The 14790-nt window shown below is 45.9% G+C and overlaps 1 protein-coding gene across 1 annotated transcript in view; it reads left to right on the forward strand.

Annotated features, from left to right (window-relative positions):
• Positions 1 to 14790, forward strand: part of USP13 (ubiquitin specific peptidase 13) — a 109525-nt gene that overhangs the window by 48930 nt on the left and 45805 nt on the right. The window contains exons 7-10 of the mRNA XM_075004700.1: positions 3487 to 3581; positions 6687 to 6874; positions 13981 to 14052; positions 14330 to 14423. Coding sequence (XP_074860801.1) covers positions 3487 to 3581; positions 6687 to 6874; positions 13981 to 14052; positions 14330 to 14423 — 449 coding nt within the window. The remainder of the gene's footprint in view (positions 1 to 3486; positions 3582 to 6686; positions 6875 to 13980; positions 14053 to 14329; positions 14424 to 14790) is intronic.

Here is a 14790-nt window from a genome sequence, read left to right on the forward strand (position 1 = left end):
AAAATGGTGTGAAAATTTCTTTGGCCATTTGTTTTCAATGAAGCGGGGAGTGAGGCACCCTGCAATAAACTCAGATACCCATAACCACTCGTGGTGCAATTTTTTCCCCTATAACACACTGGCACAAAACCCCTGAATGCAATGGGGCTGTAGGCACTTTGGGATAGGTACCCACAATGCACTGGTGACACAGTCAAAGCTAGCAAAGGCACTGGAGACACACCATGTCAACTTTCTGGAAAAACGTGAACATTCACCATTGACTTTATAAAATCTAGTGGTAAAAAGTCAAGTTTAATAAATTTGACTTTATTTCATAGTGTAGATATAGCCTTAGATATTGCAGAAGGGGGGTCTGTAAATTACCTGGTTATTGTTAGGTGAAATGAGACTCATTTACATGGGAAAGTTATATCTATATGAGCTAAGATGTGAATTTAAACCAGTATCACTACACCAGAATAACTCTTTTTCCAGCGTGTGTCCATGAAATGAGTGATATTTGCATAACTATGTTGAGTTAATTGGTAAAACTTCCCCATATAGACAGGCCCAAGGCATAGAGAGGTTAAGTGACTTTTGTCCAAGCTCTCGTCAACAGTCTGTGGCAGAGTAGGGATTTGAACTTATATCTCTGACTGCCCAAGTTTTGTCTGAACAAGGAATCTTTGCCCAATGCTCTTACTAATTTTTTAGTAGTTATCTTGTTCAGTCTTGCTTTATTCTAGGGATTCCCAACCTATGGGTGGGGACCCAAACATGGGTCACAATTTAATTTGTTAAGGGTTGCCAGCAGCTCAGAGCTGCATGTGGCTCTTAAAGAAGCCATTTGCGCTCTTTAACACTGCCACATCCAGCAGCTATCTCTATCAATAGAGAAGCAATTATGCATTACAAAGACAACTTATCAACCTTTGATATTCGTAGCCGTCCCAGGCAAGCCACTCAGTAGACTCTTGCAGCAAGTAATTTTCATCTCACTCCTCCCTACCCCTCTTTTGCCCCCCTTCTGTTCTACATAGCTTATTTGTCAGGTTTTATTTTTTGTTTTTCTCTCCCCAGCACCTGAGTGACTCACCCAGCCCCTCCAGCTTCTGAATGTGACCCTCCCAGTCCCCACAGCCCAAGTTTGACTCTGCCAGACTCTGAGTGTGATTTCCCCCCCAGCCTCTGAGTGTGGGTTTAAGCTGGGGGAGCAGGGGGGAGCAGTTTGGTGATGAGGGTTTTTCCCCCACCACAACTCAGATCAATTATGATAATTAACTATAACAAAAGTAGTGTTATTTTATTATTATTAATGTATTTTCTCTTTTTCTAGGAAATAACTAACATGAGGGGATGCAATTTTATGTTCTTGACTCAGATTGAAAATTAGATCATTACAGCATTGCTCCTCCCTCCCCCCCCGATTTTGAATTGCCTTGGGTCACCAAGGCTTCCGGAATTATCAAAATGGGTCCCTGTTTGGAAGAGGTTGGGAACTGCTTCTTTAGTCAGTGAGCAGTTGTTTAGAAGGTTTAATGATGGAGCTTTATGCATTAAAACTATTATTTTTACCATGGACATCTTAAGTAAAATGAAGCTTGCATGCCATATATATAAACATACATTTTTGGCATTTTAAATGTGAATTGTCAGTCACACATTCTCATGCTTCTGTCCTGCAATCAGTCCTTTTGAGAACTAATGGAGTCTTGTGATCAGGTTCACACAACTTTTATCAGTGTGGTGTATGGGTTTATGTAACTGTGGCATTCCATAATAGCGTAGCATATCTTAGGTGTGTCATTTCAGTCCCAAAGCTGACATCCCATTGTCCTCATCCACCAGGGAACAGAAATAACCCCAGAAATGGAGGATGGAAGGCTTATTTCCTATTATGGGAGTGTTTCATAGCTCTGTTTATAATCAATTTTATGAAGTAGATGGAATTGATACAATTAAGGATAGGGATTCTGTTGACAGACATTTCACTAATGTAAGCCTCTCTAAACCTGGAAGTATCTAAGATATTTCTGTGGCTCCCCATTATCTCACAGTCTTAGAGATTTATAGATTTAAAGCCAAAAGAGACCCATTATGGTCATCTACTCTCTGACCTCCTGTATAGCACAGGCCAGAGATTGTCTCTACAATAAATCCTAGATGCTTTGTAGAAGAACATGCAATCTTGAGTTAAAAATTGTCAATGATAGAGAATCTACCATGACCCATGGTAAGTTGTTTCAGTGATTCTTGTATGTGTCTTTATTGACATTAATGGTGAAGTAGGGCACTGTTGTTATCCCCATTTTAGACAAGGAGAACTGAAGCAGAGCATGGCTAAGTGACTTGCACAAGTCTACACAGGCGGTCTGTAGCAGATTTAAGACTTGAGCCTGGGTTTCCCATGTCCCATATCCATGCCCTAACCACTGGGTAGTCCTTCCTTTCTCAACTGTAATACTGATTTTCTGAGATCCTCCTAGGTTGTTGTTAATGAAACATTTACCCACGTTTGTCATTGGATGGATTTCTCTGTGCTTCTTGATCATTCCTGCACCTTGTGTCCATAGCAGCAATTGATAATTGATGTAGTATAGTTAGTAGTCAATCAACTCTGTTTCCTTCCGGAGTTCCAGTACCTCTGTCAGTATGTAATGTCTGCACAGGCATATATGCAGATTCGTGGAGTTCCAAATGATCACACAATTGATAATAATCTCTTGTGCCGAAAATGTAGATTTGCTGCTTAACAGATATTTGTGTATGTTTTTGCCCTTTGCATTTAGCACACCTCCATTTGGTTGCATTGTTTTTCTTTTGAAATCACAGTGATATTTCTTAATATTTTTAGGAAACTTCAAATTCTGTGAAAATATCTTTGTTTTAAGAGCACCTAAGGTGATCTTGTGTAGGGTAAGATACCTTCCAACTGCATAACTCCGTATATACTTTTGCAGGTCATACATAAATATTGGTCCTATCAATAACCCAGTCTGTAGAGGCGGTACTATTCTTATAGGCTAAGTCTACATGAGAGGGTTTTTCTGTCAAAACTGGGCTCATGCCAGGAAAAACCTACAGAGCAAAACCCAGCACATCTGCTGGCAGTGTTGTGCCTCTCCACGTTCAGGTATAACACCTTTGTTAACAGTGTTCTGTCAACACAAAAGCCATGTAGACACTCTGAGGGCCCTCTGTCAACAGACAGGGCTTCCAGTTCACTGGATAGGCCCTGTTTGCTGAGCTTCTGGTTAGCTGTTCTCTTGAAAGGGCAGCCAGGTGTTCTGTTGACAGAGTGGATTGCTCTTTCGATCTGCTTTTGTGTGCGGACGTGACCTGTCGACAGAAGTTTTGCTGGAAGATCTCTTCCGATAGTAAATTCTGCCAACAGATCGCTGTGGTGTACGTGTAGTCTTAATGTTTTGTCTCCATTTGTAAATAAAGCCAGCAGGTAACTTCTGTGCATCATCACATTAGCACTTTTTTTTTTCTGTTTTGCAGATGTGTACTCTTTTGATGAAGACGAAGCAGTTTTAGATCCACATATAGCAAAACACTTGGCGCACTTCGGAATTGATATGCTTCAGATGCACGTGGTAGGAAGCTCATCTTTTGTTCAGCACTGCTCACATTCTTCTAAGTAGGAGAAAAACTAATTTATCAGTGGAAAATAAAATGCATTTCCTAAAACTAACTACCTGTGATTTCAATGAACTGGAGAGAACTTGGAGAGGTCATCCAGTCCAGTTCCCTGCTCTCGTAGCAGGACTAAGTATTATCTAAATCACCTCTGATAGGTTTTTGTCTGACCTAGTGTTAAAAATTTCAAAACCTCCCTAGGAAATTCATTCCAATGCTTTACCACCCTGACAATCAGGAAGTTTTTCCTGATGTTACTGGCTGCAATTTAGGCCCATTGCGTCTTGTCCCGTCCTCAGACAGTAAGGACAGTTTATCTCCTCCTTCCTTGTAACAACTTTTATGTATTTGAAAACAGTTATTTTCTTTTCTCCTCCTGAATAAACAATCCAGATTTTTTCAGTCTTCTTTCATAGCTTATGTTTTCTAGACTTTTTATCATTCCTGTTGCTCTTCTCTGGACTTTCTCCAGTTTGTTCACATTTTTCCTGAAATGTGGTGCTCAGAACTCGATACCTTTGCTGTGCAATCAGCATGGAGTAGAGCGGAAGAATTACTTCTCATGTCTTGCTTACAACACTCCTGCTAATACATCCCAGAATGATGCTGGCTTTTTTTTTTGCAATAATGTTACACTGTTGACTCTCATTTAGCCAGGGATTCACTATAACCTTCAGATACTTTTTTTGCTGTCCTCCTTTCTAGCATTTCTTTCCCATTTTGTATGTGTTTACAGTTGCTGGCCAGGGGTCTCTTAGCCATGCTAATGTGACCATGCTGCACTACACACCTTCTGACTTGGATTAGCATCTTGATCTGTGTCCACACTGCAATATGACAGGGCTAGGATCCAATCTCGGAACCAACCCCTTAGCAGTATCTAAGGACCCTAGTCAGAGTGATTTGTGTGTGGACACAGACTTGGGAGCAGGGACCTGAATTCAAACCTGAATTAGAGTCCAGGTTTAGTGTGCTGTGTAGACATACTCTCTATGGTTTCAGGAGCTAAAAATTGCCTTCCAATAAGATTCTTTTCTTGTCTGGAGTTTACATGTTTAACTCTCAGAGTTTAGTGAGTCACTACCCACAAAGATAAGAAAATCCTCTGAGTAAGAGAGAGGACTAGTGATGAGTTTTAATTACAATGAATAATATTTTTTAATTTCACAAGTTAAAAAAAACCCCATTGCACGTGCAAACATAAGAATAAAAAGTCAAACTCCACCAAGGATAATTGGAGCAAGTAGCTCACAATGAAATTAAAAAAATAATTAAAAGGGCAGTTTGGTCAAATTTGGCTTCAAGTTTACGTTTTGTTACCAATAATAGTTACAAAACCTAAGATGGATAAAAATGTTTCCAAGAAATGGGGAAGGAATCCCAGTGAAAACCAGGTATTTAAAAGGTGTATATATAATTCCCTTCAGCCTTGGAGGCAGTGTAGTCTAAAGGACAGAGTGCTGATCTGGGACTTGGGAGAACTGCATTCAACTCTTGGCTTTGCTACTGACCTTCTGGGTGACATTGGGCAAGTCTCTTTAGTCTGTATGTGCTTCACTTTTCCCATCTGTAAAAGCAGGATAATGATACTTAAGTCATGTATAAAGCACTTGGAGCTCTATGACTGAAAAGTTCTGTATAAGAGGGAGTTGGTAGTGGTGTTAATTTGCAGGCTGAACATTGCAGTCTTGTAGCAGCGCATGAGAAGCTGAAAATGATAAGGTCCTGAAATTGACTAATTAATTTCAATTTTATTCTCTATCTATTTTCATTGTTTGAACTGCGAGAAAAGAAACAGTAAACTGCAAAAATATTAATGAAAAGTGAAATTTCAGTTTAGAAAAATTCTCTCAAATTATCAGAATATGTTGCTAATATTGTGTGGAAACTAGTTTATTTGAAACAACATTCACATTTAGTAATGGAAAATTCCCATTTTACTGAGGAAGCATGAACATTTTGACTTCAGTGAGTCCTGGATTTCACCTTGTGATAAAACCTTGAATGGGTTCAGAATTTCACTCCTTGCTTGCAGAGCTGCTAGTAAAATGCCTAACACATTGGTGGTCAGGGTGGCCAACAGAATTTCCGGGCCCCTGGGCAAGTGAGAGAGACAGGCCCCCCTCAGCTTCATGGTCCTGAAAGGGATGGGACCTTGGTTGGAAGGAGTAGGTCTGGAGCTAGCATTCCTCCACCAGCCCTTCAGTGCTTCCCAGAGTACACTGTCTGGCATTCTGGCACTGATTTAAACAGCCCGCTGCTGCTGCCCTAGTAGCAGTGGCAGTAGCAGCTTAGAGTACAGGACCCTTTTTGTATGGCTGGGTCCTAGGGCAGTTGCCCTCCCTTCTTTCCCCTGTCACTGGGCCTGCTGGTGATCTGCTGATAATAATAAATAATGGTGTTATGAATGGTGGCTGCAAATGTAGAGGCACCAGAGCTTTGAAGAGAAGTACCTTTCCCACCACTAACTGAGGTCTCACTCTATTGAGCTAAAGGAGCATTCCTTTAGCTACAACTGAGGCCAGGTCTACACTAGTCATTAAAGTCAGTTGTAGATATGCAATTTTAGCTATGGCAAATGCGTGGATAGAATCGACTTATAATACAATCGACTTACCTGGCTGTCCTCACAGAGGGAGGTCGACGGCAGAAACTCTCCCATCGACCTCCCTTACTCCTCGCAATATGGAAGAGTACAAGGGTCAACTGTCGATTTTGCACATCCCTACCATGTGCACAAAACTGAACCCCAGAACAGTGACCCTGAGTGTGTCAATCTACTGTGTAGTGAAGACATATCCTAAGTAGCAGGTAGTTGAGTTCACTGGGACCAGCATCTTGTGGAAAAGGTGCTTCCATGTACTTAGACCATGAATTGCAATTGCGAGAAGGTGCTTGGGTTTTGAATCTGATCTTCCTTCCTTTGGGTTAGAATTTTTTTCCTTCCATTTTGAGTTGGGTTCTTCTGTTTTACAACATGGGCAGTTGTGCTGGTTTATAATTAATGCATCATAATTGCAGATATATTAAGAAAACAAACAAACAAATTCCTTTGCATTCAGACAGAGAACGGCCTAAGAGATAACGACATAAAACCAAGAATTTCCGAGTGGGAAGTGATTCAGGAATCTGGTATGAAGCTAAAGCCCATGTATGGCCCAGGATACACTGGCATGAAGAACTTGGGAAATAGCTGTTACCTCAGTGCTGTCATGCAGGCCATTTTCAGCATCCCAGAGTTTCAGCGAGCGTAAGTAACTCTCAGCAGTGCTTTGCACAGACTCCAATGTCCCAAATCTATTATTTACATATACCATAGAGTATTTCAGTTTGTAACTGTTATTTCAAACAATTGTCTTGCAGCCAATTCACTGGCTTGACAGAGTGTTTTCTGACTAGAGAGGAGGTCCAGGATTCCTAATGTTTTTGAAGTCAAAATCCCATTCGACTTCATTGATGTGGGGCAGGTTCCTAGCTCATAAACTTCAGCCTGGTCTGCACAGTTTCTGTACTGGCATCTCTTTATCTTTGGCACTTGTATGACCCTCATCCTCATAGTTTTGAAGTGTTTTTTACCATCCTGAATGTAGTTGTGTTCTCAACACCTTTCTGAGGTAAGGAAGTGCTGTTATCCCCATTTTACAGATTGAGAATTTAGGCACAGGGTCTGCCTGAAGCTAAGTGGCTTGCTCAAGATCACAGAGGAAGTTTGTGGCAAAGCAGGGAACTAAACCTAAATCCTATGCTAGTGTCTTAAACACAGGACCATCCTTCCTCTAGAGCTACATCAGCATAACTGTATCAGGCATGTGATTTTTTTTTTGTTTGCCCACTATAGTTATTTCAGTACAACCTCAAGCATGAAGGCAGTTATATCAGTATAGAAGTCTATTATATGGGTATAACTTATTCCCTTTCCTGCATGGGAACAAGTTGTACAAATGTAAGCACATATACACCAATATAACTGTGTCCACAATAGAGATGTTGTACAAGTAAAACTAAGCCAGTAGTTAAACTTGTACAATTTTTGTGTGCAGACAAGACTTAAGAGACAGATATGCATGTTACCAGCCAAATTTGTTTCTTAAAATATTCAGCTTTGCAAATGGATTTTCTACTGAGTGAGAAACAAAAGCTGCTGTTCTCAGCTTTATTGTGGGCATTTCTCTTTCTTATTTTCCATTTCAAAGGTTTTCTTGACAGTCAAAGTTGAACACTCAGTACTCCTAGGTGAACAGCTGTTTATAGTTGTTGATGGTGAATTGTTCATAATTCATGGTAAAATTCAGTGTTTCCTTATCTCCCACTGGAGTAGTTTATACTTTGAACATGACACTCTGAAATCTTGGGCATCTTCCTAGATATTCATGTAGTACTTGCCTTCTGAAGAAGAACGTGGGGGAATGCTGAATTTTTGTTTTTGTTTAGTTACTCCACTGTAAGGCATGATGTCTGCAGATTCATTAATTCCTTCACTACAGGATCCTTATGCCTTTCTGTGGCTGCTTTCAGCAGCATGATTTTTGGCTCTGTCTGGAGTGTTTGGCATCACTGACATGGTGAATATTTTTAATAACAGAAGATATAGCAGGCATAACATGGACATTTTCTTTCAATGTGGCCCTACCTATCTGGCAGATATTTGTGGTATGCTGATGTAAACTGATGCCAAGCTCTGTATGGAGTTGAATCGAAAAATTGACTAACATACTCCTCAGTTCCTGTTGAGAAGACACAAATTAGTCTCTCTTACAAAACCGGGCATCAGAAACTTTTCTTCAGGCTGCAAACCTTACCATTTATATAGCATATATTCAGAGCCAGGAACTCAGTTACAGGTTGAACCTCTCTACTGCAGCACCCTTGGGGCTTGACTGGTGCTGGACCAGAGATTTTGCTGAACCACAGGAGGCCAACATTGTCTAGCAGCATTACCAACACTTCATCTGCTTCCCGTTCATTTAGGGTAAATTAGAGCTAAATAATAGTACAGAACACTGAGAACCACGAGTGATGGCTGCACACAAACTTTATAAGACCATAGAAAACTTGGCTACACGTATGACAAGTGAACATCTGGTTAACAAAAAATCACTCTGGACCTTGGATGTTGCCAGTCCAAAGAGTGCTGGACTGGAGAGGTTCAACCTGTTGTTCTAATCCTGACTGTGTACTTGGGCAAATTGCTTATTGTCTGATAGAGATTACTCAACTCATAAAGATGTTGTAAGGCTAAATGAGCGAACATCCATGAAGTACTCTTAGGCTATGTCTAGACTGCAGGGTTTTGTCAACAAAATGACTGTTTTGTCTAAAAAACCCCAGGGAGTGGCCAGATTGCGAAGCTCATTCTGTTGATAGTAAGTCTACATAATGAAGCAGTTTTTCGACAGCTGTACCCCATTTGCCATGAGGAAGAATTCCTCTGTTGAGAGAGATTTGTTGAAAAAAGACAGGTCTGGACAGCCTGTGGGGGCCTTCTGTCGACAGTAAAGGCCTCTAGCATGCCACACAGGTGCCCCGGTGATCACTCTGTCCACAGCAATCAGAGCTCTATGGTTCCTGCTTCTGGCCCTTCTTCGAGCTGCCAGGAGCCTAGGGAACCCTGTGGCAGGAAGCTGAGAGCATGGGAGCAGCTGCACAGCACACTGTACCTCCCATCTCCCCACCCTCATGGCTGCACCTTCTCCTCACAGAAGACATATGTCAGGACACCAGGCAGCCCTAGGCCACCCTGGGCCCTCAAAGGGAGCAGCTTCAGGGGTCCCAGGATCCACCCTGGGACACCAAGAGGTGGGCCCTCTTCTGGAGCGGGGCTGAGGTACAGGCCATTTTGGATCTTTGGACAGAGGAAGAAACCCTCCAGGACCCCAGAGCTTGCTGCAGGATTGTGAACATCTATAGCCACATGGCAGAGGGCCTGGTGGAATGGGGCCACCCCCACCACACTCTGGAACAAGTAAGGACAAAAGTGAAGGAGTTGTGGCAGGGGTATGTGTGAGCCGAGGTCATAGTGGGATGCTTGTGGGCAGAACCCCCATCCTGCCCATATTACATCACGCTCCACTGCATCCTGGGTGGGTGTGGGAAAACATATCACCTCCTGGCCTGAGCCTGGACTTGAGGCTCCCACGGTGGACCAGGAGCCTGACAAGGAGGACCAGCCACTGGAGGGGCAACACCAGGGTCCCAATTCAGAATCCAGCAGCCTTGGACCCGGTCCCCGGCAGCTAGGCCGCCTCCTGGCCCTCCTCTGAGCTTAGCGAGGGTCCCTCTGGTGAGTGCCCCATGTGTCACACACCCCAAGGTGTGGGAGGTGGGCATAGACTGGGTGGGCTGTGAGTGTCACTCAGCCAGTTCATGCGGGGCCCTGTGCTCTGGCCTCAGCACATGGAACCTTGTGCAGCAGTAGTGTGCATCACCCCCACCCGCAGACAGCCCCAGGGTGCTGCCAGACTCATGGGACGCTGGATGAGCATCAGGCTCCGAGGGCGGGGGGGAGGGCCTCCCAGCGTCTACCATGTCAGGAAGCAGGCTAGCCATAAGGGCACTGGCCTGACCCCAGACACTCCGAGGAGTGCAGCACACAGGCATGCCTGCATGCATGAGGCAGCAGCTGCTCCTGCAGGCAGAACTGCAAGATGCAGGTGTGTGAATGGTTCCTGGGGAGGGCCAGGCTGCTCCCAGCTCACCTGCCACCCATGAGGGGACCCCTCCGTGGCTGGATACCCCCCATAGCCATTGGTCCATCAACTGGAGGTGGGGGCACAACAATCAGCATGGTCTAGGAGGCACCTCCAAGTCCCTGTGGCAGAGACCACTGCGCAGGCCACATATGACTTTGCTCCTGGACATCCCCATCCTTTGGCCCAGGGGGGTATTGGTTGGTGCTCAGAGTCAGGGGCACAGCCTCAGAGTTTGCATTGTATGAATGACTCACTGTCTCTCCCTCCTCATGTTCCATACATCTGGATCCCACCATCTGAGGGCTGGGCCACACCAGCCATGCCACTGGATCATCCCCAGAGCCACAGGAGGAGATGGAGGGTCCATGAGGACGTAAGATGGCAGCACATCACTGTCTCAAGGACATTCAGATGACCCTTGTGTACCATGTGCAGGAGGATGTGGAGAGGCTGTTGTGGGCATCGGACCAATTAATGTCCCACTACGACTCTGTCACCAGCATCTGGTGGGACATACTGACCAAGCTGCCCACTGCTGCCCTCTGTCCTATACCCGCCTGCCCTCCACAAGGTGCCTTGGACCCCCTGCCTGCTCCCCAGGTGATGGCCATGCTCCCACCCGTTGTCCCTCAAGCTCCACCTTCCCACCAGGCCCCCCCAAACCCCACTCCCAACCCAGATCCTACCACAACCCTTCCTTGTCTGTACCTTCCCCTGGTCCTAGCCCCAAGCCAGCCCCAATTGGAGCCCTGAATATGCAGCAGGAGGGGATCCTGAGGCTGACACTGCTTAGGGTTCTGCTCCCACTTGGGTTCGTGGCCCTCCACCCCAATCCCAAGCCATGTCCAAGTTGCAAGGCCCCCCCACCACTCCACAGTCCCAGCCACAGCCCCTCCACACAAAAAAACTTGTAAATAGTTTTCACGTTAACCTAGTTATATCTTTCACCTCACTTTTTACATAGTTTGCACAATAAAGCCAGTTGTTGTTCACCACGTGAGTGTCTGCCTTTATTGTGCAGGAGTTAGGGAGGGGTGAAGGGGCAAAGGGAGGGGCCGTGGTGGGGATGGGCCAAGGCTGTGGGCCCAAAGCCTGCACTGGGGTGTCCCTGGGGAGGATTACTGGGGTCCTTGGCAGAAGCTCTCCCTCAGGGCCTCCCAGATCTGCACCCCATCCTGATGGGCCTGGGGGATGGCGCCTGTTCTCAACTACTCATAGGCATGCCCCTTGCGAATGGCATCTGCTCCGCACCCCAGGAGGAAGGCCTCCCCCTTCTCCTCCACAATTTTGTACAGGATACAACAAGCCCAACAACATTGGGGATGTTGTGTTCCTCCACACTGAGGGAGATCAGCAGGCACCAGAACCATACCTTGAGGTGGCTGACGGCACACTCAGATTGCATCCTGGTGCAGTTGAGGCTGTCATTGAATTGTTCCCTGCTAGGGTCCAGCTGTCTGGTGTGTGGCTTCATCAGCCACAGCATGCGGGGGTAGGCCTTGTCCCCCATGATGCAGATTGGCATCTGCATGTCTCCAAATGCCAGTTCGCGGCAGGGGATGAATATGCCCACCTCTGGCTTCCAGCACAGGCAGCTATTGCAGAACACACGGGCGTTGTGCACCCTGCCCAACCACCCAATGGAAATATCCGTGAACTGTCCATGATGGTCAGCCAGGGCCCACAGCACCACTGCAAAGTAGCCCTTCTGGTTGATGAACTTGGGCACACAATGCTCTGGTGCATGGATTGGTATGTGGGTCCCATTGATGGCTCCAATGCAGTTTGGGAACCCCAGGGCAGCGAATCCAGCCATGACCTGGTCACAGTCTCCTGGGTGGATGACCCTCTGCAGCAGGATCTAGTTGACAGCCCTGACAACCTGCAGAGGGAGGTGACCAAACACATGACATAGACTGAGGGAGGGAGTACCTGAGCCCTTTGGGGGTCCCCAGCCCATTCCCTTCTGCTCCCCCCTGAGATCTCTGGGAATACCCCGCCCCCCATGAGGCCACTCCTCCCAGCAGCAGAGCTGTATGAGGGTGGGACAGACACGATCACCTGGGGACTCGGCTTCCCTCCACTCCTCTTTTTACCCCTCACACCCCCAGCCCCACTTCTCAAGAGTCTCCCTTTAGGGTAACTCCCTGTCCCATGCAGGGACTGCAGCCCAAGGTGTGCTACCTCCACAAGGAGGGCCCTGACAGTGGTCTTCCCCATGCCAAACTGGTTGTCCACCAACCAGGAGCTGTCGAGGGTGGCGAGCTGCCAGAGGGTGATTGCAGCCTGCTTCTCAATGGCCGCAGCTGGGTGTCATGTCTCTGGAGGGCAGGGGCTAGCCAGGCACAGACCTCCAAGGAGGTGGTATTCTGCATGAGGAAGTTTTTTGGAGCCACTGCTGGTCATTCCACTGCTCCATGACCAGCGGGTCCCACCAGACCGAATTGGTGTGGTGCCCCAGAGCCACCTGTGCACCTGTGTGTGTGTGTGTATATGCGTGCGTGCACGCACGCTCACACACACAGGTGTGTAACTCCTGCAGCCAGAACAACGGTCCCAAATGTGACATTGGGGTCGACCTCACTGAGGAATAGGAAGGCAGCTGCCAGAAAGTTCAACACAAGGCACAGCATGTCTTTGTGGGACCATCATAAGCCCAGGGGCAGCTTCAGCAGCGTGGTACCCAGAGACCATCAGTGTCACCCACAAATGAAGGGCAATCACAACAGGCACTGTGAGAGCTCTGCTGTCCCTTGCAGGGGTAGGTGAGCCCACAGCAGGGGCAGGGAACAGCTGTCTGGATGGGTCCCTTTAAGTGCACATCTCTGCAGGGCTCTGGCACAGGCTCTCAGAAAGAACTGGTGACATGCGACCCTGGCTGACATGGTTCTGGGTAGCTGTTTTACCGATAGTGTGCTCAGGCTGTGTGGTCGCTCTCTGTCAGGAGAATTGACAGAATGCAGCACTTTTGTTAACAGCTGTACCCTACTCTCCACGAGGAATAATGCCTCTGTTGACGGAAGACTGGTCTGGATATTCCAAGGGGCTCTTTGTTGACAGACAAGGCTTCCAGGACACCGGGCAGCCCTGTCTACTCTGCTCCTAATTGGACATTTTGCTGATAATGCATCTGAGCAGTCTGGCCACTCTCTGTCGACAGAGTGGGTCACTCTTGAGAACTGCTTGAGTGTTTGGCCATGGTCTGTCAACAGGAGTTTTGTCGAAATTTGTCTTCTGACAAAAACCTCTGTTGACAAATCCCTGTAATCTAGACGTAGCTGAGATACAAAGACTAAGTGACTCTCTGAAGGTCATGTGGGATGTCAGTGGCAGAGCAGGGAATGGAACCCAGGTCTCCAAATCCCAGCTGAATACCCTAATCATTAATCCATCTTTTCCCTCTGGTTAGGAGCTTCTAAAGCAAAATGTAAGTTTTCACTTGTTTTTAGTATTGTGCACATGTGAATTACAGAAATAAGCAGTGGGGATTGTTTATTTCCATTATGGCAGTGACCTAATCTTGTCACTATGGAACCCTCCCTAGAGATGAAGCTTGTTTAAGAATCACTGCAGTGCAACCTGGTAGAGTATCCAGGCATTTTAGTATAGGACCCATAGAAAGCCACATGTAATCTTTGACCATTTATCCTTTATTCTCACTGCCCAGGTATGTGGGAAACCTTCCGAGAATATTCGACTACTCCCCTCTAGATCCAACACAAGATTTCAACACGCAGATGTAAGTGCCAGGTTCCTATTATTAAGCATATTGAGCCAAATAGACTCTGAGTAATGTAGCCTCAAGGATGCCAGGGCAAACAAGCTGTAAACAGAGAGCATCTTGATGGGCTGGGGAGAAGGACCGGGGAGGAGGCTTGGTAGATATATGTTCCAGCCTAGCTAATTGTAGACAGTAAAGAGATTTCAAGGTGTTTGTTGCTGTCAGTCTCTTTTCTCCAAACCTGCAGGAAAATCTTTGTCTTTCTGTTTTTTTTTTCTTCCCCTTCTACCTACAGGACTAAATTAGGACATGGCCTCCTTTCGGGCCAGTACTCTAAACCACCAGTGAAATCTGAGCTTATTGAACAGGTGATGAAGGAAGAACACAAGGTATTTGACTGAGCATTTGTAGCCCGATAACTAGGTAAAACTGATGCCTTGAGAAAAGGGAACAGGTGCTGGCTATTGGAGAGCATGGGGCTGCAGCTGATCCCACGTGGCATGTTTAGCAAGGTGTAATGTGTGAGATTCTCTTCAGGAATCTATTAGTCAGCAGCTATTTGTGCAAAGTTTTAAAGGGAGCAGGGGTATTGCTAATAGGGTATTCTGCTGTTCCAGCAGTACTGTTGACTCTTGTGTACATATGTAAAACTAATTAGAGAGCTCTACATATTTGGGATTGATTCCCTCAACCTTGCTGAAGCTCAGAATGGTGGATAATGACTCAAAGGACCTAATCTTGTCACCAATAAAGTCC

The sequence above is a fragment of the Carettochelys insculpta genome, chromosome 10 (genome assembly GCF_033958435.1).
Source record: "Carettochelys insculpta isolate YL-2023 chromosome 10, ASM3395843v1, whole genome shotgun sequence".
NCBI lineage: Eukaryota > Metazoa > Chordata > Testudines > Carettochelyidae > Carettochelys > Carettochelys insculpta.